Here is a 24,456-nt window from a genome sequence, read left to right as displayed (position 1 = left end):
GTAGAATCCTCTTTCAAGTGATGCAGGAACTACATCTCAAACACTTATCTAGTTACACACCTACTTACTGGCCTACTGACCCTAGTAGACTTCCGGACTGTCTTGACTTCTTTGTAAGCAAAGGTTTTGGAGAAGGCTATCTAAATATTGTACCAAATTATAAAATTGCTTCAGACCATACCCCTGTAATAGCGACGCTAAATTCAAGATTTGTTGAGAAGGAACGTCCAGCAAAACTGCACAGTCATAAAACTGACTGGAATGAGTTCAGGGAAGAAATACATCAAAAAATAAACCTTAATATTTCTCTCAAAACAAAAGATGAACTTGAATTGGCAGTATATGAATTTACTACACTTCTCCAAGAAGCTGCTTGGAATGCCACTCCAAAATGTAAAGATACACAGAATAAAAGAAACAATCCTATTAATATAAGAAATCAAATTAAAGAGAAGAGGAGACTAAGAAAGATATGGCAAAACACAAGGCAGCATCAAGACAAAATGAACTACAATAGAGCCGCAAGACAGCTGAAAAATACAATACTACAGCACAAAAACTCCTACATCGAAAATTATCTTCAAAATTTAACACCAACAGCAGATACCGATTATTTACTTTGGAAGGCAACCAGGAAATTAAAACAACCCAGTAAATACATACCAGCATTAAGAAATCCAGATGGCTCATGGTCGAGAACAGATCAAGAAAAAGCAGAGGCATTTGGAAAATATCTTGAAGAAGTTTTTCAACCTCTGCCCTCTGTCAGTGCTGAAGAAGATGAGGCTATCTATGAAAGTCTAGCAACAATCCAACAGCCAAGTGAGCAAATGAAACCAGTAACAAAAAGAGATGTAAAAAATACTATTCAATATAGATTAAAAACCAAAAAAGCTCCTGGCTATGACCTTATAACAGGAACTATCTTAAAAGAGTTACCAGATAAAGGTGTAATTATGATAACACAACTATTCAACGCCGCAATAAGGCTGAAAATTGTACCAACGCAATGGAAAATTGCTGATATAATAATGATCCATAAACATGGTAAACTACCTCACGAACATACCTCTTATCGTCCTATTAGTCTCTTACCGGTACTAGCTAAACTATTTGAGAAGCTATTAGCGACCAGGCTAATGAAGATAATAACTGATAATAATCTTTTTCCGGATCACCAGTTTGGTTTCAGAGAGAAGCATTCAACAATAGAACAAGTTCATAGAGTCGTTGATATAGTAAATAAAACTTTTGAAGAAAAAAAGTACTGTTCTGCACTTTTTCTTGACGTCAGTCAGGCTTTTGATAAAGTCTGGCATGAAGGGTTGCTCTTCAAAATAAAAATGAACGTTCCTGATTCAATATTTACTATACTAAAATCATATTTAGAAGAAAGGTACTACCGTGTCAAGCATGAAGCAGATACATCGAAAATCTACCCTATACGATCTGGAGTCCCTCAAGGTAGTGTTCTGGGTCCTATATTATATTTAATATTTACACACGACATACCAACAAACGAAAATGTAACGACTACAACATTCGCAGATGACACAGCTATGTTAGTCACAGATGAAAATCCCGCAACAGCTACCGAATCTCTTCAAAGGCATATTAGGAACATTGAAAAGTGGACAAAGAAATAGCGAATAAAGATCAATGAATCAAAATCACAACATATCATATTTACAAAATGTCGTAAAATATCGCCTAATATAGAAATAAATAACAAAGCAATTCCACAAGCCGAAAGCGTTAAATACCTTGGTATGCACCTGGACAAAACTTTGGCATGGATGGAAAAAGCGCCAACTGTTAAATTTAAAATTTCGTAAACATTATTGGATACTGGGCAGAACATCGAAGTTGTCTATACGTAACAAACTGTTGGTATACAATACAATACTCAAACCGGTCTGGACCCATGGAATCCAGCTATGGCGTACAGCAGCAAAATCCAACATATCCATAATGGAAAGATTGCAATCCAAAGTGTTACGCTCTATAACAGACGCCCCATGGTTCGTGTCAAACAAAGACATTTATTGTGATCTAGAAGTACCTACGATCAGTGAAGTGATAGTTCAGTGCAGTGTTCGGTACATAAAACGCCTAGAAAGCCATCCAAATGCCCTGGCAATAAACTTGCTTGATAATAGTCAACAAACTCACAGACTAAAACGTAAAAATCCACTGGACCTTATTTATAAATAAGTTTTATACCTCACCGTAATTGTGTTTATATTTTAGATTGTTTGTAATTGTATTGTTTGTAAATGTAAAATGTATGTTTGTATGTAGCATATTATCGGCATGTCATGTTTGTTCCATACTAGAGGTCCAGTCATTGGACTGACCTCTCTAACGTCAATTCTTTTTTATTTCAAACCCCAAAGACGCTTATTGTTAGAATTTTTATAACTAACAGATTGCTGAATAAACGTTTCAAAAAAAAAGATTACGTACATTAAAACGCATGCATTAGGCACGGGAAACACTATGTGTTTATAGCTTTGTTTAACAATAAAAAAAATTAATTTTTTGCAATGCAAATAATCAAAACCGATAGAATTTGACTTGAACTTTCAAATGCAGTAAGCAGAATGTCTATTTTATTTTTTAATCAAAATATATTCGGGTTCAAAAATTGCAATTATTCGATTTTTTGAAAGTTCAACCTCGTTTATCTCGCAAACCATGCATCCTACGAAAAAACTTGTAGGATCATTTTTTGCTTAGAATCACCCAAAATACAAAAAAATGTTTTGTTTTGCGAAAAATCGCTGTTATGTAATTCCTCAAGTTATTTGTTTATAACAACCTTATCGACATCCGGATCAACTGTTACCCAAAAAATTCGTGTTCTACGGGTCAAAATACATAAAAAAAAACTTGGGTAAGTCCATCTGAATTAAGGAGGCCGTTGTACCCACCCTGGCGACAGGACTAGTTGTAATATAACCGTAATGGAGCATGACGTGTAAAATAAATTAGATATTGTCGTTAAATGTTAACTGTTGTAAATAAATAATATCAAGTAAGTCTTATCTTTATTTAAATAAGTTAGTGGCTAAAATTAATAAATAAAGTAAAAATAGAAATAGTAAAGTCAACCAAGTTAAAAAAGCCTCTATACTTTACCTCAAAAAATTCTGAACTCAAAACTTCTATTTTTGGTTCTGTTTTTGGTTCTATTTTTGATTGTATTTTTGGTTCTTTTTTAAACATCTCCAATAACGTGGGTCGTTTCATTTTTGTTTTGTGAACTGACTCGCCATCGCTATCTTCAATAATATCATCACTGTCTTCTTCTGAACTTGACAATATTATTTGAGTTACTTTTGGTTTCGTTTTGGAAAGTAATTCGTCGTCGCTAACTCCAATAACATCATCAGTCTCTTCTTCCGAACTTGACAAAATTATTTGAGTTACTTCTCTAGAAGTGCATGCATCGTTGAACTTTGAGGTTCTGTAACTTTATTCAAAAAGAAAAAAATAATCATTTCGTTGTGAACCGAAACAAGAGCCGTCTTATTTTAGTTAGCCAGATTTAGAACCGTATTTGATTCTCTCTGAATCGCCAAACTTCGGGCCGCTGGCCTCAGTCCACAAACGAAAGATCATGATGACATGGATGGCGTGACGGCATCTGCTAAAAACGAACGAAAGTTTTACTTTTAATATTAAAAATAAAACTTTATTAGAGCTAATCTTGTGGTTACACCATTCGTGGCTTGTAATATTTGCAAGCCAACGAATTGCCGGAGCTGAGAAACCGAGGGAGATCTATCAGGTTGCATCTTACTAGGTTGCCTGTCCAGCACGGCAAAATTCCAACAAATATTAGTTCCCAATACTCAAAATAAGAGTAGAACTAATAAAAATAATAAATAATCATTTCGTTGTGAACCGAAACAAGAGCCGTCTTACTTGTTTCTTACTTACTGAAATTGTTTCGTTTCACAACGAAATGATTATTTATTATTTTTATTAGTTCTACTCCTATTTTAAGTACTGGGAACTAATTTTTGTTGGAATTTTACCGTGCTGGACAAGCGGGTAGTGATATGCAACCTGATAGATCTCCCTCGGCCTTCTTAACTCCGGCAATTTGTTGGCTTTCAAATATTAGAAGCCACAAATGGTGTAACCAGAAATTAGATCTAAAAATGTTTTGTTTTTAATATTGTTAATATTAAAAATAAAACTTTCGTACGTCTTTAGCAGATGTCATCACGGCATCCATGTCCGTTTTTGTGGACCTAGGCCGGTGGCCCGAATTTTGGTGGTTCAGACATAATCAAATATGCCCTCTGAAGAAACCCTAACAAGGGTTGAAACTAGTTAAGAATACTTTTAGCGCTCTCTGAACTAACTAAAATAAGACTGCTCTTGTTTCGGTTCACAACAAGATGATTATTTATTATTTTTATGAGTTCTACTCCTATGGACCATTCCAGAGTGACGTCATTTGACAGCGGTTGAGGGGCAGACATCTTGTAAACAAAGTACGTTTAGTACAGAAAACCATTGTTTAATTTAAAAATATGATTAAAATACCAGCGTTTTGTTCAGTTATAGTGTTCCAATAGAGATGAAAGGGATAGTGAGTTTTTTTAGAATACCAGCCGCATTTAAAGATCGAAATGTTTTAAATGCACTGTCAGCAGAACGACGGGAGTTGTGGGTCAAGAATATTGATTTTCTGATTGTGCAAGGTTTTTTCATCCCTAGTGAGGTTGTCGTAATATCCAATATTTGACATTTTTGTAGTTAACACCACAGAATGTTTATAATAAAACGAGAAAATAGCAAAAATAACACTGAAAACACAATATTTGCCCCTCAGCGACGTTGTCAAAGCCACGTGACCTGGAATGGTCAATTCTGAGTATTTTGGGAACTAATCTTTGTTGGAAATTTTACTGTGCTGGACAGGCGGGTAGTGAGATGCAACCTGATAGATCTCCCTCTGCCTTCTTAGCTCCGGCAATTCGTTGGCTTGCAAATATTAGAAGCCACGGATGGTGTAACCAGAAGATTAGTTCTAATAAAGTTTTATATTTAATATTGTAACAAATTTCTTACACCTCAGGGTAGAAGGGATAATGATTATATATATTTTAATATTGTTAATATTAAAAGTAAAACTTTCGTTCGTCAAAAAATACTTATAAATAAACAATACCTGTCGAAACTTTTTTCATGCTAGAAAATATAAAACATAAACATACTTCAACTCTACAAAGTCTGACAAACATACTGGAATTGCTGAACGAAAAGTGAAAACTGTATATGGTATTAAAATAAACTTAAAGAGAACCAAATTGATAGTCATTACAAAACATTCAGAGGACAACAATGGACTCTATATTGATAATATCCAGATAGAAAAGGGTAGAGAAATGCAAATATCTAAGAACATTGGTTAGTCAATACTCAGAACAAACACAAGAGATTAAAAGACAGAAATAGCAAAGGCAAAATTTGTGACAAATCTATTGTGTAGTAAAGACCTAAGAATCGATCTAAGGATAAGGTGGTTGTGCTGCTACGTTTTTACAACTTTGCTCTACAGATCTGAGGCATGGACATTAAAGCAATTAGAGATTAAGAAATTGGAAGATTTTGAGCGTTAGTGTTATCAAAGAATGCTACAAATATCATGGGAACTTAGCAGCCAGGGACAGAGATACTTGGAGGCAGATGCTGGGTGAGGCTAGGGCCCGACTTGGCTGTAGCGCCATAGCAGAGAGGAGAGAGACAAGTTTAGCAATATTGAATTCCTTGATAGGTTTAATAAGAGGGAAGAATTTAAGGGCGGAAGCTTGAATATCTCGGTCACATAGTAAGAGGTCCTCGTTATAGTCTGCTGCATTGGATTATGGAGGATGACATAAAAGGTACCTCCTGTAGGAAAAAGATGAACCTCCTGGTTATGAAATCTAAAGGAATGGTTAGTCTGAGCTCTAACCAACTATTTAGAGCTGCGGCTCATTCGGGACATTCCTTATGATTATAAACAAGTTAAAATATTAATGCTAAAAGTAAATGTTACCTAGGTTCAATAGATTCCTTTCTATCTAAGGACATATTCTCATCTGTTTCTCTAAATGTATCCTCTTCGGAATCAGAAATTATTGCATTATTTTTCTCAACCTCCCTAGATATTTTTTCTTCAGAGTCGGGAATTATTACATAATTCTTCTCAGTCTGTCTAGATGTTTCTTCTTCTGAAGAACCAATTACATTATTTTTCTTAGTACCTCTAAATGATTCTTCTTCAGAATCTGAACTGATTACATTATCTTTCTTACTCGCTTTAAATGATTTTTCTTTATTATTTTTGGCTGAATTTGGCTATAAACGAAAATTTTTAAAATTAAACGGTAAAACAGAAAATCCAGTAGATTAAAAATTATTCTTAATAAGTAGTCAGATAAAAGAATAACATTGGCAACATTGATTTTAATTACAGAATAATTTTTGACGTAGCTTATCTCAGGGCGGATCCAGAGGGGGATCCGGGGGTCACGACCCCTCCCCCCAAAAACGAAAATAAGTATCAATTCAATAATCCTAAAAAAAGAAAAACCGAGAGCTGCCAAACAAAAAAAATTTAGGCCCATCCAAAAAATAACTGAAAACCTACTTATCCTAGGGGTGGTAAGAATACCTTGCATCAGAGAAAAGTAATTAAATCACCCTCAAGATCCATGTCCCCCCCCCCTCCAAATTCCTGGATCCGCCACTGGCGTATCTTTTTGTGACAAATCTGGGCCCGGATTACGTACACTCGATACGCATCGTATCCGCCATGTTTTACCGTAGCGCCTTATGGTAAAACATGGCGGATACGATTCGTATCGAGTGTTCGTAATCCGGGCCTCAAAAGTGGAGATTTCGGCGCAGCGCTAAAAATAAATGTCGATTTTCAGGGTATAAAATGCCGTAAAGTCACTAAATAACCATATCAAAAAATTGCACATCGTTTGCGGATTATGAATAAACTGGTTTTAATTGAAAATTGTGAAAATTGAAAATGTTATAAAGGAAAAACGATGTTGGTTGCCTATACTGTAGGAGCAAAGGAATGCCAGAATAATTTTCACTTTTGGTAAACCTAAACTGTAAGGCTAAGGGCCGGTTGTTCGAACGCTAATCAACAATGATCATTATCAAATATTTACTTAATTACTGTCACCAAAACTGTCAATGTCAACTTTGTTTGGGTTGCTGAAAACATAATTAATTACAATTATGAGATTTATTATTAATTATGTTAATAATTATTGTTATATTAATCAGTGGTGTCATGGTGTGGGAACGCGTGGGAACGCCGTTCCCACACTGGTTAAGAAAAGAAATAAAAAATAAATAGAGAATTTAGGTTTTGTAAACAAAAATTAGCAGTGCGTTCCGTCACTGCTAATTTTGCCATGACACCACTGATATTAATTGATTATAGACTCCACAGACCTTTTAACAACCCAAACAAAGTTGACATTGACAGTAATTAATTATTTGATAATGATCATTGTTGATTAGCGTTCGAACAACCGGGTCTAAAAGTAGTATGTACCTACCATAGTCAAAATAACTCCTCCTGACTTAAAGGTAATCCCTCCTTTGAAATTTCATTTGCGGATATTCCATTTTTAAGTTATATCAAAATGAAATTTCTCGGGACAGCGCCAAAGTATATATTTCCATTATCGGAATATTTATTAAAAGCTGTAAAAATAACAATAACTATATCATTTAATTTCTTCTGGTTTGAGGATTACGAATAGACCTGGTTTAAACTAGGGCTTCCAATCCCGCAGCCTGAGTTCAATCTCGGTATTTGCGGGATCCCGCATATTGAAAATAGTCATATTTATATAAGGCAAATAAAACAGTAAATTAATCAACTAACTCCATATTTATTTAAGTATTACTATTAGTATGAGATTAAAACTGTTTTTTCTTCACAAAAAACAGTAACAAATACTGCAAAAACAAAAAATCTATCTTCTTCAAAAAATACACCAACGAAATTTTAAACATCAACCAAAAAAACCCATATTCAACTGAAAATTAATGTAGTTTACTAATTTAGTTGCTTGCTATATTACTTAGCTATAATATAAGTTATTATTATTTAGCTAAAGCTTTCAATTAAAAATGTTTGCAAAGGAAACACAACATATTGGATGGTATGAATAAAAATGGAGTATAAACTCCGAGTACGTTCTCATGAGTATGAGAATAAAGTAAAAGTTTATACTACATTTCATATGAATAAAAATATGTTGATGTGATGAGTTTCTACTCACTGTACCTAAGAGTAGATACTACCGCGTGGAGTATGTACTTACTCTAAAATTTGGAGTATAAACTACATTCTCATTTTTATTCATACGAACCAATATCTAAATCAAAACTGTCATCTGCCAAAATCCTTTGTATTTTAGACACAATATAGCCAGCAGCAGAAAATGTCCTTTTGGCTTCCATACGTCGACGGCATTCCTTTTTAGGCTTTATATGTAAATGTAAGATATTTTCCCATTGACTCCCAAGATTCATAGAGAGTCATTTCTATTTTAATAATGGACTCAAGTGTATTAGCTCGAGATGGCGACGGGCAAATAAATATTACATGCTGACGATATAGTTAACTCTAACTCCTGTTGCAATGTAAGATCAAGATCGGAACCCGATGATGGAACCTCTACATTGTTTCAAGTGCTTCTTATTTGATCAGCCTCTTCGTCATCATTGCTCTCAGATGAATTTAAAAGGCTGAAGTTCATTCCAGTTACAAAATCATTAATTTCTTTTCGAAGTAAACTTTTCGGTGGGAGATGAAAAGTTTCATCGTCACACTACGCTTGGTAACTACGAGGCTTTTGGAGATAAATCAGTAGTGCAGCCACATTTATACGTCGCGTCATTGTAAAATACGGCGCAAAGACAAAGCTAATTCTGAAGCTAACCTTGAATAATTGTTTTCCAATTTTCTAATAATTTTAAGCAGCAGCAATGTACACTTTATTCAGTCTCGCAAATCCCGCGGATCCCGCGCCTGTAATCCCGCATCACGCGGGATCTCGCAATACCGAGATCTCGGTATTGCGGGATTGGAGGCCCTAGTTTAAACTAAAAATCATAAAGCTTAAAAATTTTCCGAAGAAAAAAATTTTCCATTTTGGTGGTCCTAAACTGTATTTGCAAAAGTATTATCTGTATTGTAATGTATATCTAAAATAATTGCTTCTGACGTAAGAAAATCCCTCCATTCGAAATTTCATTTGCGGATTTTCCGTTTTAGAGTTATAAAAAATAAAAATTTTCGGCGCCGCACCAAAGTGTTTATTTCCTTTTTGTAAATATCAAAAGCTATAAAACCACTAAATAATCATATCTTTTAATTCCTCCTCGTTTGAGGATTATGAATATACCTTTTTACTAAACTAAAATTTTTAACTTTTAACCAAAAATCATAAAAATTAAGAATTTTCCGAAGAAAAAAGATTTCCATTTTGGTGGGCCTAAACTGTATTAGCAAAAGTATTATCCACCATATCTAAAATAATTCCTCCTGATTTGAGGATAATCCCTCCATTCGAAATTTCATTTGCGGATTTTCCGTTTTCGAGATATAACCAAATAAAAAGTTGAGATTTCAAATAAATTTTCATTTTCTGGGTATAAAAAGCCGTAAATTGATAAATAACCATATCACCTAATTGCTCCTCGTTTGCGGATTATAAATAAACTGGCTTTAATTGAAAATAATAAAAATTGAAAATTTTATCAAAAAAACGATATTAATGTCGGTTGTGGTTGCCTACACTGTAGGGGCAAAGGCAAAGGAATAGTGGTGATGTTGATTATAGTTACTTTCGAGGATTCGTTACGAATCGTTACTTTTGTATAAAATAATCATTTACAAAATAAAAATGTATACCATTTTTATTCAGTTACAATGCGAAGGCAAAACAATCTTACTTTTCAATTAGAATACGGAGTGCAATCCAGCTACCGAGAGCTTTTCCCACACATTGCAACTGAAACAAATAGGGTAGGGGACTTCGGGCAATTGAAAGATGAAGTTTTTCAATCCTAATAGCAACATTAATAATATTGAAAATATTAAAAATATTACTAAAAGATTTTTAAATTGAAAAACTTATTGGTACATTTTCCTGGTGACACCTCCAAGACTTCTACAATTTGCAAGCCAAATGGATGCTGCAGTGAAGACAAAGGGAAGGAATTCTACACTATGCAATTCACATCCCCGTCTGCAGCTTGGTATAAAGTTCCAACGGAAAATGCACCTAGTTACTCTACGGAGTAATACGACTATACGCTGTGAGCTCGTAGGTAGAGGGGATAATTAAAAAGTCGCGAGCGCCAGTAGTGACAAGTATGTAAACCTTTACCGGAAATTTGAATAAATGTCAAAGTGATTAATTTAAAACATTGAAATTAAAAACATTAATAGGAAATAATATTAGTTGGTCAAAGCTCTGGTGTATATTTTTACCTTAAATATACTTACGTTTTAAATACTGAATTTTAAGTTTTTTTAATATTTTGTAATATGTAATTATAAATTAATCTAAGCGCCATCTACACGATAATTGTGAAAGTATCCGAAGTAAGAAATTAATATTTCATTAATAGAACCCAGTAAATTTATCAGTCAACGATAGAACGTTAAAATGTTTAGCAAAATCTTTAAAAAATCGATTACAATTTAATTACTTTTTTGTGTTGTAAGAATTAAGCGATAACAATTAAATAATAAATTTAAAAATTACCGGTAAAAGTTGCATTAGTAATCCGCTAGGAGCGACACCAGCGAAGCTCAGAGCGTATTAAATAAAAATGTATACCATTTTCAGTTGCAATGCGAAGGCAAAACAATCTTACTTTTCAATTAGAATACGGAGTGCAATCCAGCTCTCCGAATCGCGATTTTCGATTCTTATTGGAATATCATCGGAGAGAGTGTAGGCTTGTTATCCATATCCTAACTGACCAGCACCGAGAGCTTTCCCATACATTGCAACTGAAACAAATAGGGTAGGTGACTAGCGTCATCTGACAATTGAAAGATGAAGTAAGAAAAGTAAGATTGTTTTGCCTTCGCATTGCAACTAAATAAAAATGGTATACATTTTTATTTTATAGTCGTATTACTCCGTAGAGTTACTAGGTGCATTTTCCGTTGGAACTTTACCAAGCTGCAGACGGGGATGTGAATTGCATAGTGTGGAATTTCTTCCCTTTGTCTTCACTGCAGCATCCATTTGGCTTGCAAATTGTAGAAGCCTTGGAGGTGTCACCGACGGGTGAACCCTGGAGAACCTGAGCAACCTTACCGGAGATTGGGTAACCAACCCCAGTGGAAAGTAGGGTAAGGGCTGACGAGGAAGGGAGAAATGGTCCTCCGAAAAGGGGGTTGGGCGATAGGCCAGTAACCTATTCTTGTAAAAAAGTACTACTACGAAACCTTCAGATAGGCCTCGGAATGAACGGATATCAAGACGACGACTTTGGCAACGGAATATGGAATTTATGCTGGGAACATGGAATGTCAGAACGCTAAATAGACCAGGAGCACAGAGGATCCTTCTACACGAACTGAAAAGATATAAAATAGGAATCACTGCAGTACACGAAACTAAATGATTGGGAAAACGTAGCCGGGACACTAAAACACACACTATACTGTATAGCGGTAAAGATGAAGGAAATAAAGAATTTGGAGTAGCCTTTATCGTAGATAATAAAATGAAGCACCTGATAACAGATTTTCAAGCCATCAATGAAAGAATCTGCAAGCTTAGGATAAAAACGCATTTCTTTAACATAACCCTTATAAATGTGCACTGTCCCACAAATGAACAGGAAGAAGACACTAAGGTAGCCTTTTATCAAGATCTAGAACGAATCTATGACTCAATACCAAGAAACGACATTAAAATGGTGATAGGCGACACAAACGCCAAGATCGGAAAAGAAGAAGAGTACATAGGGGTAATAGGGAAACATAGAGAAACACAATAAATCAAATAGACCATATACTGACTGAAAAAAGAATGGCGACGAGTATATTAGATGTAAAAAGCAGACGTGGCGCAAGCTGTGACTCAGACCATCTACTAGTGCAGACACGGTTTAGATGCAAAATCAGTCGAAAGGTAAAGGAAAAATATCCAAAACAAGAAAAACTAACCTCAGATAACCTAAAAGCCCCTGAGGTACAAGAAAGATTTGAGAGAACAGTGGATGAAAAATTACTAGAAGAAAACAGAGCAGACTCCACAATAGAAAATCAATGGAACACCATAAGCAGTATTATACTAAACACAGCGAAAGGAGTCCTAGGAACAAAGACACAACGGAGAGAAGAAACATGGTTCGATGAAGAATGCAAACAAGCTATACAGGAAAGAAATAAATCACATAAGAATTACATACTCAGACGTACTAGAGAGAGAAAAACAGAATTTGAGAACAAAAGACGAAGAGCAGATAAACTGTGCAGGCAGAAAAAGATAAAGTACGAAAACCAACGGATACTAAATATACAAAGGGAGTTTAAGGAAACGATGAAACTAGAGATGCATCAAGTCAAACTAGTTTGATTTTATTCAACAAACTTGACTTGACTTGAAAATCAAACTTTTTTTGTAAAAAAGTTTGACTTGACTTGATTTCGATATCTTTAGGTTTGACTTGAAATCAAACTTCTTCAAACAGTTTGAAGTTTGAATGTCATATTGGCAACGTGTTTATTTCCAATTCTAATTGAGAGCGTATGGATTTTGTTCTGCATTCTGTATTCTGCTACTCCGCAAATTAGTTTGTAGTTCATATTTAGACGTCCATGTTTGGCTTGTTTATTACGTTCGTTTTGAAGTGTGTGGCTTTGGAAGATAATAGGTTTGTTCTAGCATCAGTTTCAAACGGTTTGAAACCATCAGCGAATAGTGGACCAGCGCGAGTAGAGGGGATATCACTGGTGACTGTAGTTCTCTCACTGACCAACTGTTTGCTGACGGTTTCTGACTAGTTTGACTGTTTGCTAGAACAAACCTAATATCTGAATGTGGATATTTTTCGGTTCAGAATAAGTACCAGAACAAATTGAGTCTGATATTGAAGGTATTCTCACTGCAAAAATTAACAGAAACAATCTGTAGTCGAAGCAGTATTAATTAAGAAAAATAAATATACTGATTTATTTGATGGTGCGGCAGGTGATTTCAAAACAATGAAAATTGCAAAGTGCATACATACTTCTATTATGTAAAAATAAAGAACAGCGTTATAAAATCACAAACAGTGAACTAATTCTTTAAAAGGACATAACTCGACCAAGCGCCATTTCTTTAAAATCGAGATAACAGCGGATTCTGGTGACACATAGCTAAAACTATCTTGGAAAAATCCCTGTTATTGTCACGTTAACGGTTACTAAGAAAAACAAAAATAAACCAAGCGACATTCTGTCTATTAAGGCTATGGGTACATAATTCGCAAATATTTTACGTGTATCCCTACTTTTTCTGTCTTTACACGGCAAATTACGTGTAGTAAAATTCACACTGGTATGGATATGTAAACATTACTAGAATTTCATTCTACTTGAAAATGTCATCATTAATTTAAAGAGATGGGTTTTGAATGTTCTTGGATAACTGTTATTTTTATAATTGCAAATTATTAATTCAGTTAATAAATGTGAATTTTTTCACTAACTATGTATTCAGTGATTGTAATAATTTATTTGTACAACAAAGACTAATACTCAATGGAAAAAAGAGAAAAAGTGTTAAAGTGACTTTTTAATAATATATTGTTATGGAACGCTTACAATTTTGAACATCTTTAACAACAAAATACTTGGATCACAGAATATATTATCCTGATGTATTCTCTGCTTGGATCTTCCACAAATAATACACAATAAATAACACAATAACACAAATAACACAATAAATAACTTTTTATTAAGTTCACGTCTTAAATCAATTATTTATCAAATACATTATATATCAATAATATTTAATCAATGACTCAACATATTCCCGATGCAATGTCAAATATTTAAAATTGTCACTGATTGTCAGTGTCTGACTGACAATATATGCTGACAATATCAGAGAACAAGGACCACATATTATATTCGGCTGAGTGCGTTGTAAGACAAAGATAGATTTGGAAAATATTACCACGGCATTGTGTTTATTTTTTTCGAATCCCGAAAAAACCAATAAATATTTTTGAAAAATTTAAACGCAGAATGAAAGACTAAATTATTACCGAGGGCCGAAAGTCCCTTAGAATAAATAAAAAGTTTATTTTGAATGATATATTTGAAATTAAAAATCACACTAAATTTTCTCTTAGTTTTTCACCCCCGTAACTTATTAAAATAAACATTATAGAAGTTCTCAGGGACTTTCGGCCCTCGCTAATAACGTGATCTTTCATTCTGCGTTTACATTTTTCAAAAATACTTATTAGTTTTCTCAGGATTCGAAAAAAATTAATCCCCATTTGAATAGCATTGCAGCCGAAAATACGTACCGATCCTCTTAAGGGTTTTTAGTTTTGCATAACAAGACTATATTCATAACTGCCATTCTTAACTGCCATTCATAACTGCCATATATCCATAACTGCCATTCATAACAGTTTCGCAATTGTAGACTAAGCGCCGACTTTGGTCTGTTTATGCCAGCGTTTGGCCAGAATAACAGTCTTGTCCCCATTAATGTACACATTAATTTTGAAGTTTCCGTCAAAAAATGATGGAATTTTTTTAAAGTGAAAATGTTGTGTTTATATATGTACACTGTGTCCGTAAAGTATGGAACAAATTCTTTTTTAGCTAAACAGAGCGATTTAAGAAATAATTCTGAAACACGTCAATTTTTGATTTTAATTTACCGTATTTTAAAATAATATTCTACTATACAGGGTGAATTACTTTCGAGTAATGACGTCACCGTCATTTTTTTTAAATGGAACACCCCCATTTTGTCTCAATTTTCGGATTACTCTAGCTGAGCTGATTCCAAAAATGTATCACATGTTGATTCAAAGTGCTACAGGGTGGACAAAAATACAATAGCTTTGTGTGTGTTCATAAAGTAACGCGTTAGTTAAATTAACAATATTATCAAAAATACTTATTGTATTTTTGATATTTTAATTAATTTTTGATTTTAATTAATTTTTTATATTGTTTAATTTATATTTTAATTTAATATCAAAAATTAATTAAAATTTAATATTATGAGCACACAAAAAACTATTGTATTTTGTCCACCCTGTACCAATTGGAATCAACATGTGATACATTTTTGGAATCAGCTCAGCTAGAGTAATCCGAAAATTGAGACAAAATGGGGGTGTTCCATTAAAAAAAAATGACGGTGACGTCATTACTCGAAAGTAATTCACCCTGTATATTAGAATATTATTTTAAAATACGGTAAATTAAAATCAAAAATCGACCTGTTTCAGGATTATTTCTTAAAGTGCTCTGTTTAGCTAAAAAAGAATTTGTTCCATACTTTACGGACACAGTGTATATGTTATTAAATAGAAAAATACAAATAATCTATATAAAATCTTTATATTATGTCTAACGTGCAATGTACTAAGAATATAGTATAAGTCATAAAATGAACCTTTCGGGATTCTTCTATATTTTGAATTTTGAATGTTTATTAATCATTTCTGTACTAAGAGTATAAATCAATAGCTTGTTTTTCATGTATAAATATTGATTCTATTCCAACCGTACAACTTTTAATTTCAAAAGTCTGATTTGTGAGGTACAGGTCAACTTCTACTGTTTTATTAGTACCTTCTGCTAAACGCAGCTTGACTTACTTACTTTTAGTACACACCACTTTTAGATAATCCAAATTTGACCATAAAATTCCAAGCAACTAGGCCTTAAAAAGGGGTTGGTACGGAAACAGATTTTTGAGGTTCTTTGTTTTCTTCCTTTTTAACTTTCACTTTTTTTTATGACTTTCGTTCTGTCGTTGAAGACGGAGCCGGTGTTAATTGTTATCGGTTATAAAAGCAGAAAATTATAAAAATAGCTAGATAGAAGGAAACAAATACTAAAATTATTGGAACTAAAGGATGATTTATATGGCACTCAATGTATTATTAAATTTCTTATCTTAATTGGCAACTGACATGTCTATCTCAACAAAAAAGTATATAAAAAAATAAAAAAAAATAAAATACAGGATCCTTTGTAAAAGTTATATTTAAAAGACCCTAATAATGGTTACATCACAAAACAAAACGTTTTCGGATTAACAAGTAATCCATCATCAGTGTTAAGCCAATAACATGCATGCGTGAGCCACCAAAAATTATGGGTAAAAACCCTTTAAAAGATATAGTTGACACTCAATTTTCAATATGTGAGGTTCATCCCTTTCATATCACATCCACGTGGGTTAGAGTCCTGTGTTGCCCTGGGTAATATCCAGGAATATTTGCAACATCTAACTATTTTAAACATAATATATAGATAGGTCTTATAACTTTTAAAGGGTTTTTACCCATAACTTTTTGGTGGCTCACGCGTACATGTTATTGGCTTAACACTGATGATGGATTACTTGTTAATCCGAAAACGTTTTGTTTTGTGATGCAACCCTTATTAGGGTCTTTTAAATATACCTTTTACGAAGGATCCTGTATTTTTTGTGATTTATGGTATACAGCCAGCTACAGGAATTTTATTTTCCTCGTGGATTGTTAAAAAAGTATATCTACGAAATAAATTATTTTTCAAACTCTTTCAAACTAGTTTGACAAACAGTTTGAATTTTCAAACCTGTACGATTGACCAGTTTGACTTGACTTGAATTATTTGTCAGAAGGATTGACTTGAGTTTGATTTGAAATTAAGTCAAACTCAAGTCAAGTTCAAACATTCAAGTCAAACTTGTGCAACTCTAGATGAAACACGTAGTTCATACCAACTTATCAAACATTTAAGACAGGGATACAAACCGAAGACTAGCCTCTGCAAAAATAAGAAGGGTGAAATCATTAGCGATATGGACGAAATTAATATAACCTGGATGACATATTTTAAGGAAGTATTAAACAAAGGGGCACAACCACCATTACAACAACAGAGGCAGCAGCAGACATGGCAGGAGGTACAACAACAAGAACTGGGGGAAGATGGAGAAGAAAATGAATTAACTAGACCCCCAAAACTAGAGGAGGTCCAAACGGCAATCCACATACAAAAAAGCTATAAAGCACCGGGAATAGATAAAATACCGGCAGAACTACTCAAGAAAGGAGGAAGGAATTTGACACAACAGATGTACCAGCTAATACGAGAGATATGGGTAGAAGAAGAAATCCCCCAACAATGGAAGAAAAGTATAATCTGCCCTATTCATAAAAAAGGAGACAAACTGTTGTGTCAGAATTATAGAGGCATCTCTTTACTTTGTTCAGGATACAAAATATTCACAAACATCCTTAATCGAAGACTTCAACCTTTCACGGAAAAAATCATCGGGAAATATCCGGGGAATATCAAGCAGGGTTTAGGCAAAATAGATCTACCATTGACCAACTATTTACAGTTAAACAAATACTAGCTAAAGCATGGGCATATGACATGGACGTTTACAATATCTTTGTAGATTTTAAAGAAGCCTATGATTCAATAGATAGAACAATTCTACCTAATATATTGGAAGAATTTAGCATACCATCAAAATTAATACGACTAGTGCAAATGACAATGACAGAAACAGAAGCACAGGTATGTATTCAAGGACAGATCACTGATTCGTTTACACTGAAACAAGGCGACGGACTGGATCCAACGCTTTTTAATCTTGTTCTTGAATATGTAATTAGACGGTTGACGGTGAGAGGAAATAACATACTTACAAACAAATCTACCCAATTAGCAGCATACGCAGATGATATAAACATAATGAGCAGAACAATAAATGCAGCGGAAGAAACCTACGTTGAGTTGAAACAGAGTGCAGAAGCAGTAGGGCTAGCAATAAATACAAATAAAACAAAACTACTCATACAAACCAGATCAAATAGACCGGCGCAACAACACTTTATTGACGATATACAACATGTGAATAGATTCACGTACAGTTTGTCTAATTTACTTACCGTTGCACGTCATTATCTATGTCAGAGATCTAAGTTGACATTGTTGCCAAAGTATAAAAAAATCCTGAATCCATTTTAAATCAAATAGATCACATAATTATTGCAAACTTGGATTATACAACAAAACAAATTAATATTCAATGTAAATAAATAAAAACATTAGAAATAGAAAACTAGAATTAAGTTATAATCTTACCTTAAAGTAAATAATAAAAACAATAAATATAATAAAACAAATACTTAGAGTAAAGAATATAAACAAATCTAAAGTGGCAATACCGCAACTGTCAAATAAATGTTACCAATTTATGCCAAAATGTCACCTTCGTTCGATTACAGTTACAGTGTGTTCCGAACAAATTTGCTTCATAAAAACGCTTTATAAACCATTTATACAAATTAAACGAAACATATTATTGTGTATTTTTTTCAGTTAACATTAATAGAAATTTTCAAATATTATTTCTACGCGTATATAATAAAATATGTCTAGTGGCTGTAATTCCCGTATACTCGGCAAAAGGATTTTAAAAAAGAACACACCTACCGCCTAAATATTTCGTGTTGGTATCATGTGACGTCACGGGCTATGACGCGGATGACGTGCAACGGTAAGTAAATTAGATGGAGTATACCTAGGAATGGATCTGGTTGCAAGCAATGAAAAAGAACCGGAAATAAATAGAAGGCTTGTGCTGGCAAATAAAGCCTATTTCGCGATGGGCCACATATTCAAATCGCGAGACGTACACCGGAAAACAAAACTCCGGGTATATAAAACAATAATCAGGCCCATAGTAAGTTATGGCTGCGAAACATGGGTGGTGACACAGAAATCTGCCAATGCATTAGATGTGTTTGAAAGAAAAATATACCGTAGGATACTGGGCCCAATAAGTGAAAATAACAACTTGCGAATTAGGTATAATAGAGAAATATACGAGCAATATAGCGAACCAACTCTAGCACAATACACTAAACTGCAGAGATTACGGTGGGCAGGGCACGTGGTCCGCATGCATGAGAATTAAATCCCCAGAAAATTGCTAAATGCAAGAATGCAAGGAAAAAGACCTGTTGGAAGACCTAAAAAGAGATGGGAAGACGAAGTCGATGAGGATGCCAGGAACTTCCTGGGAACGCGTTCATGGAAAAGAACAGCGGTAAATCGAAATGATTGGAGAAGCTTGTTGAAGGAGGCCAAGGCTCAATTTGGGCTGTAGTGCCATTGGATGGATGGATGGATGGATGGATGGATGGATGGAGGTGTCACCAGGAAAATGTACCAATAAGTTTTTCAATTTAAAAATCTTTTAGTAATCAGCCCTGTGATGGATGACCGAAGTTATCGTTAACGTAAAGTTATCCTGTAGTTATGTTATAACCATCGAATTGGTGTGATGTATCATACTTAACTTAACTATTTGCGTTATTTCTTGACAGTTCTTGAGTTATCTGGTCACTTTATAACGCGACGTTAAACCTCAAGTTATGAGATAACTCTGTAGTTATGCAAGGTTAGGTTCATCTTTTGACTTGTTTTTAGACAGAAATCAAGTGAATTTAAAAGCTAGTAATTTAATAATTAAGAATAGAAGGGTAATACAATTTTAAAAATTATACAAAAATCAAATCGAGCGATATAAGTTGAAATTTTATTTTAAGTACCTACTGAGCTTTCTATCCAGAGTTGCCAGATGATATTTTATAAATCCCCCACTTAGAAACTGAAATTCTCTGAAATTGAAGCTCAAATACCACAAAGTCCCCAAATTTAAATTGTTGCCGCAATTTAATAAATTATTAGTCAAATGAAGAGAACAGTAAAGCAAAATTCATACTACAATATCAACGAGGGCCATGGAAATAATTCATAGTTCCTATCGTCTTCGATTATATGGGAGTATAATATACAATTCTATGTACATTCGCAAATTTAATTTACCATGACCCCTTAAAATCATCCATAATTTTCCGCCCCCAAAAAATCCCACTACAATTTCTGTTTAGAAAAATTTCAATACGCTTTCAAATTAACCCAAAATTTTGGGAAAATACACCAATCTGGCAACCCTGTTTCTATCTACCGTTTGAAAGCAACTTAGAAACACCAAGGAACCCAAACAGCTGTTTGCTGTTCGGTCATCGGCGGTAGCCGACGACGGGTATGTTCGGAACAATCTCTCGCGCTCACTCCAACTTGTACTATTTGTACATAAGGTTCTCTTTGTTACTTCAAAATTTGTTCCTCAAAACTTCTTTCTAATATAACGTTGATGATATAACTATCTCATAACTGCGAGCGATACATCACACCAAAGTTTACCTATATAGTTATGGGCACGTTATTCCTGAGAGTTATCTTAACTTTAACTCAAACGTTAAACTTAACTTCGGTCATCCATCACAGGACTGAATATTTTTAATATTTTCAATATTATTAATGTTGCTATTAGGATTGAAAAACTTCATCTTTCAATTGCCAGATGACGCTAGTCACCTACCCTATTTGTTTCAGTTGCAATGTGTGGGAAAAGCTCTCGGTGCTGGTCAGTTAGGATATGGAGAACAAGCCTACGCTCTCTCCGATGAGATTCCAATAAGAAACGAAAATCGCAATTCAGAGAGCTGGATTGCACTCTGTATTCTAATTGAAAAGTAAGATTGTTTTGCCTTCGCATTGCAACTGAATGAAAATGGTATACATTTTTACTTTATAGTCGTATTACTCCGTAGAGTAACTAGGTGCATTTTCCGTTGGAACTTTACCAAGCTGCAGACGGGGATGTGAATTGCATAGTGTAGAATTCCTTCCCTTTGTCTTCACTGCAGCATCCATTTGGCTTGCATATTGTAGAAGCCTTGGAGGTGTCACCAGGGAAGTGGATCAATAAGTTTTCAATTTAAAAATCTTTTAGTAATATTTTTAATGTTTTTCAATATTATTAATGTTGCTATTAGGATTGAAAAACTTCATCTTTCAATTGCCAGATGACGCTAGTCACGTACCCTATTTGTTTCAGTTGCAATGTGTGGGAAAAGCTCTCGGTGCTGGTCAGTTAGGATATGGAGAACCAGCCTAAGCTCTCTCCGATGAGATTCCTATAAGAATCGAAAATCTCGATTCAGAGAGCTGGATTGCACTCCGTATTCTAATTGAAAAGTAAGATTGTTTTGCATTCGCATTGTAACTGAATAAAAATGGTACACATTTTTATTTTGTAAATGATTACTTTCTACAAAAGTAACGATTTGTAACGAATCCTCGAAAGTAACTATAATCAACATCACTACTATTCCTTTGCCTTTGCACCTACAGTGTAGGCAACCACAACCGACATTAATATCGTTTTTCTTTAGAAAATTTTCAATTTTTATTATTTTCAATTAAAGCCAGTTTATTTATAATCCGCAAACGAGGAGCAATTAGGTGATATGGTTATTTATCAATTTTACGGCTTTTTATACCCAGAAAATGAAATCTCAACTTTTTATTTACGGAAAATCCGCAAATGAAATTTCGAATGGAGGGATTTTCTTACGTCAGAAACAGTCATTTTAGATATACATTACAATACAGATAATACTTTTGCAAATACAGTTTAGGACCACCAAAATGGAAAATTTTTTTCTTCGGAAAATATTTAAGCTTTATGATTTTTAGTTTAAACCAGGTCTATTCGTAATCCTCAAACCAGAAGAAATTAAATGATATAGTTATTGTTATTTTTACAGCTTTTAATAAATATCCCGATAATGGAAATATATACTTTGGCGCTGTCCCGAGAAATTTCATTTTGATATAACTTAAAAATGGAATATCCGCAAATGAAATTTCAAAGGAGGGATTACCTTTAAGTCAGGAGGAGTTATTTTGACTATGGTACATACTACTTTTAGCCTTACAGTTTAGGTTTACCAAAAGTGAAAATTATTCTGGCATTCCTTTGCCCCTACAGTATAGGCAACCAACATCGTTTTTCCTTTATAACATTTTCAATTTTCACAATTTTCAATTAAAACCAGTTTATTCATAATCCGCAAACGAGGTGCAATTTTTTGATATGGTTATTTAGTGACTTTACGGCATTTTATACCCTGAAAATCGACATTTATTTTTAGCGCTGCGCCGAAATCTCCACTTTTGATTTGCTTATATCTCGAAAACGGAAACTCCGCAAATGAAATTTTGAATGGTGCAATTATCCGCAAACGAGGTTCAATTTTTTGAGCTATGGTAGAAGTCAAAATAACGACTTTGAAAAAACCATTTCGCTAACTTTATGACGCTGAGCGATCGTCGGATAATCTAGAGAAGTTCGGTTGGCAACACTGATTATGCATGGCACCATGCATGAATGGCATGTCTGACACCGAATTAGGCATTCCAAATCACGTGATATAATATGGCTGCTGGATGGCGAAACTGTCATCCATAGGCGTATCCAATGTTTAAACCACTTCATATTTAATTTGCTATCACAATTTCACAAATTTCGCTACACAACTAACAAAAAAACAAAACCAAACAGGATATTCTTTACAAATTTGTCAATATTCAATGTAAACATTACATACATCATGACCACCCCCCTTAACTGTGTCTATGATGGCCATGTCAGTTTAGCCATCCACCGACCACCACTGACAGTTCATTGGAATCCCTAATTCATATTTCTTTTGATATAGATAGGGACATAGGCGACGCGTGACTTTTTCTAAAGTGTTACCAAAACCAGATATTAAATATATACCAGATATATTATATATTATCTATATAATATATAATGTATTTTATAAATATTTTTATATATACAGTGTTCCCATACATCAAAGTTTGTTCGACTAGACACCGTGAATTTTCAGCTTGCTATTACTCAACTTTTTTTTGGTACGCGCGATCCAGGTCTATTATAAAAATAGATGAAATAAAATTAAAAAATTTAAAATTTAAGAAATTATAAAGTACATATCTACAAATTAAAAACATATTTGTTGTTTTTAGGTAAAATATGTATTATATCACCTTTATACTTTATTAAAAAATTCAAATTGTATAATTAGTATACTAATCAGTACATTCATTTGTCATTTTTAGCCTAAAATATTAAATAATTTTTATTTTATTGATTAGACACTACAATGTACTGTATAATCAATATTATTATATGTCATATTATAATAATGTTGTTGTTAATTAATATATTTCGACAAGTAATTAAAATCGATTAATATGATTTATATAGGGTAAAAAGGTATAGATATATTATCTGTGTAATAAGCAAGTACAGTTACAAGTTATAAACTAATAATTAATAATGCATATTATGCAATAATCGAATCCAAAGGGCCGGTACGGTTAACTAACCGGAGTTTAATCGAGAAAATACCAGCCCTAAGAATAACAGACTTCATAAATGGAATTATAATTATTACCTATAATAATAATTAAAATTGCATTTATTAAGTCTGATATTCTTACGGTCGGTATTTTCTGTCCCGATAGACACCGGCCCTACCTAGCGTCACCAAATTAAAATTTGGTAACACCAATACGCGGTTTCAGAGCCATCGTCCCCGCAAAATTTTCAGAGACGATCCAGTCAAAGATTCTACTATCGTTGCCACTCACAGAAGTGGTAAACGGCGCGGCGCACGGTAAGTTCACAGTATAATAAATATGGAACCTCTTTATACTGTGGTAAGGGCGTATTATAATAACGTGCAACCGATTTTACATAAACTCGCTGATATTTTCGTGCGTCTAGTTGGCTATTTTACTGAATTAGGTAGACACTATTAACAAATATTTCTATTTTTAAAAAATATAAATGGAATTATTTCATAGTACCTAGTCATAAAATATTTATTTACAAATTTTAACTGTTAGCAATGGTAACAATGGTTACATGGACGCTTCGCCAGTGGATAGGGAGCACAGTTCATTACAATAGAAACAATCGACATTAGGGTTGTCGTTTTTAAGATAATTCCAGAATTCCGCTTGTTCTTCTTTTTCTTAACTGCTATTTTTTCCACAAAAACTTTCTTCGTGACCCTTCTTGGCACTTTTGTTCTTTATTCACCAGTTAATAGGGAAAAAAATCATCGATTTCACGTAAAAATGTTAAACAGGGTTTTGAAGGTTTTAATCGATAGATGAGGGATAAATGATGATAATTCCGTGAAGACGTACAGCTAATTTTTCTTCTTCTTTTTTTAAACAGTTACAAAAAATGAAAAACTCAG

The 24,456-nt window shown here is 33.7% G+C and overlaps 1 protein-coding gene across 1 annotated transcript in view; it reads right to left on the bottom strand.

Moving 5' to 3' along the window:
• The window catches only part of LOC126890278 (transcription termination factor 2-like), a 128,345-nt gene extending 106,581 nt beyond the window's left edge, over positions 1 to 21,764 (bottom strand). Inside the window, 3 exon segments of the mRNA XM_050659135.1 lie at positions 3,142 to 3,475; positions 6,059 to 6,360; positions 21,750 to 21,764. Of these exon segments, the coding sequence (XP_050515092.1) occupies positions 3,142 to 3,475; positions 6,059 to 6,360; positions 21,750 to 21,764 (651 nt within the window).
• Positions 21,765 to 24,456: the final 2,692 nt, after the last annotated feature.

The sequence above is a fragment of the Diabrotica virgifera genome, chromosome 8, assembly GCF_917563875.1.
Source record: "Diabrotica virgifera virgifera chromosome 8, PGI_DIABVI_V3a".
NCBI lineage: Eukaryota > Metazoa > Arthropoda > Insecta > Coleoptera > Chrysomelidae > Diabrotica > Diabrotica virgifera.
Note: the sequence above shows the minus strand (reverse complement) of the source record. Positions and strands in the feature narration are given on the sequence as shown.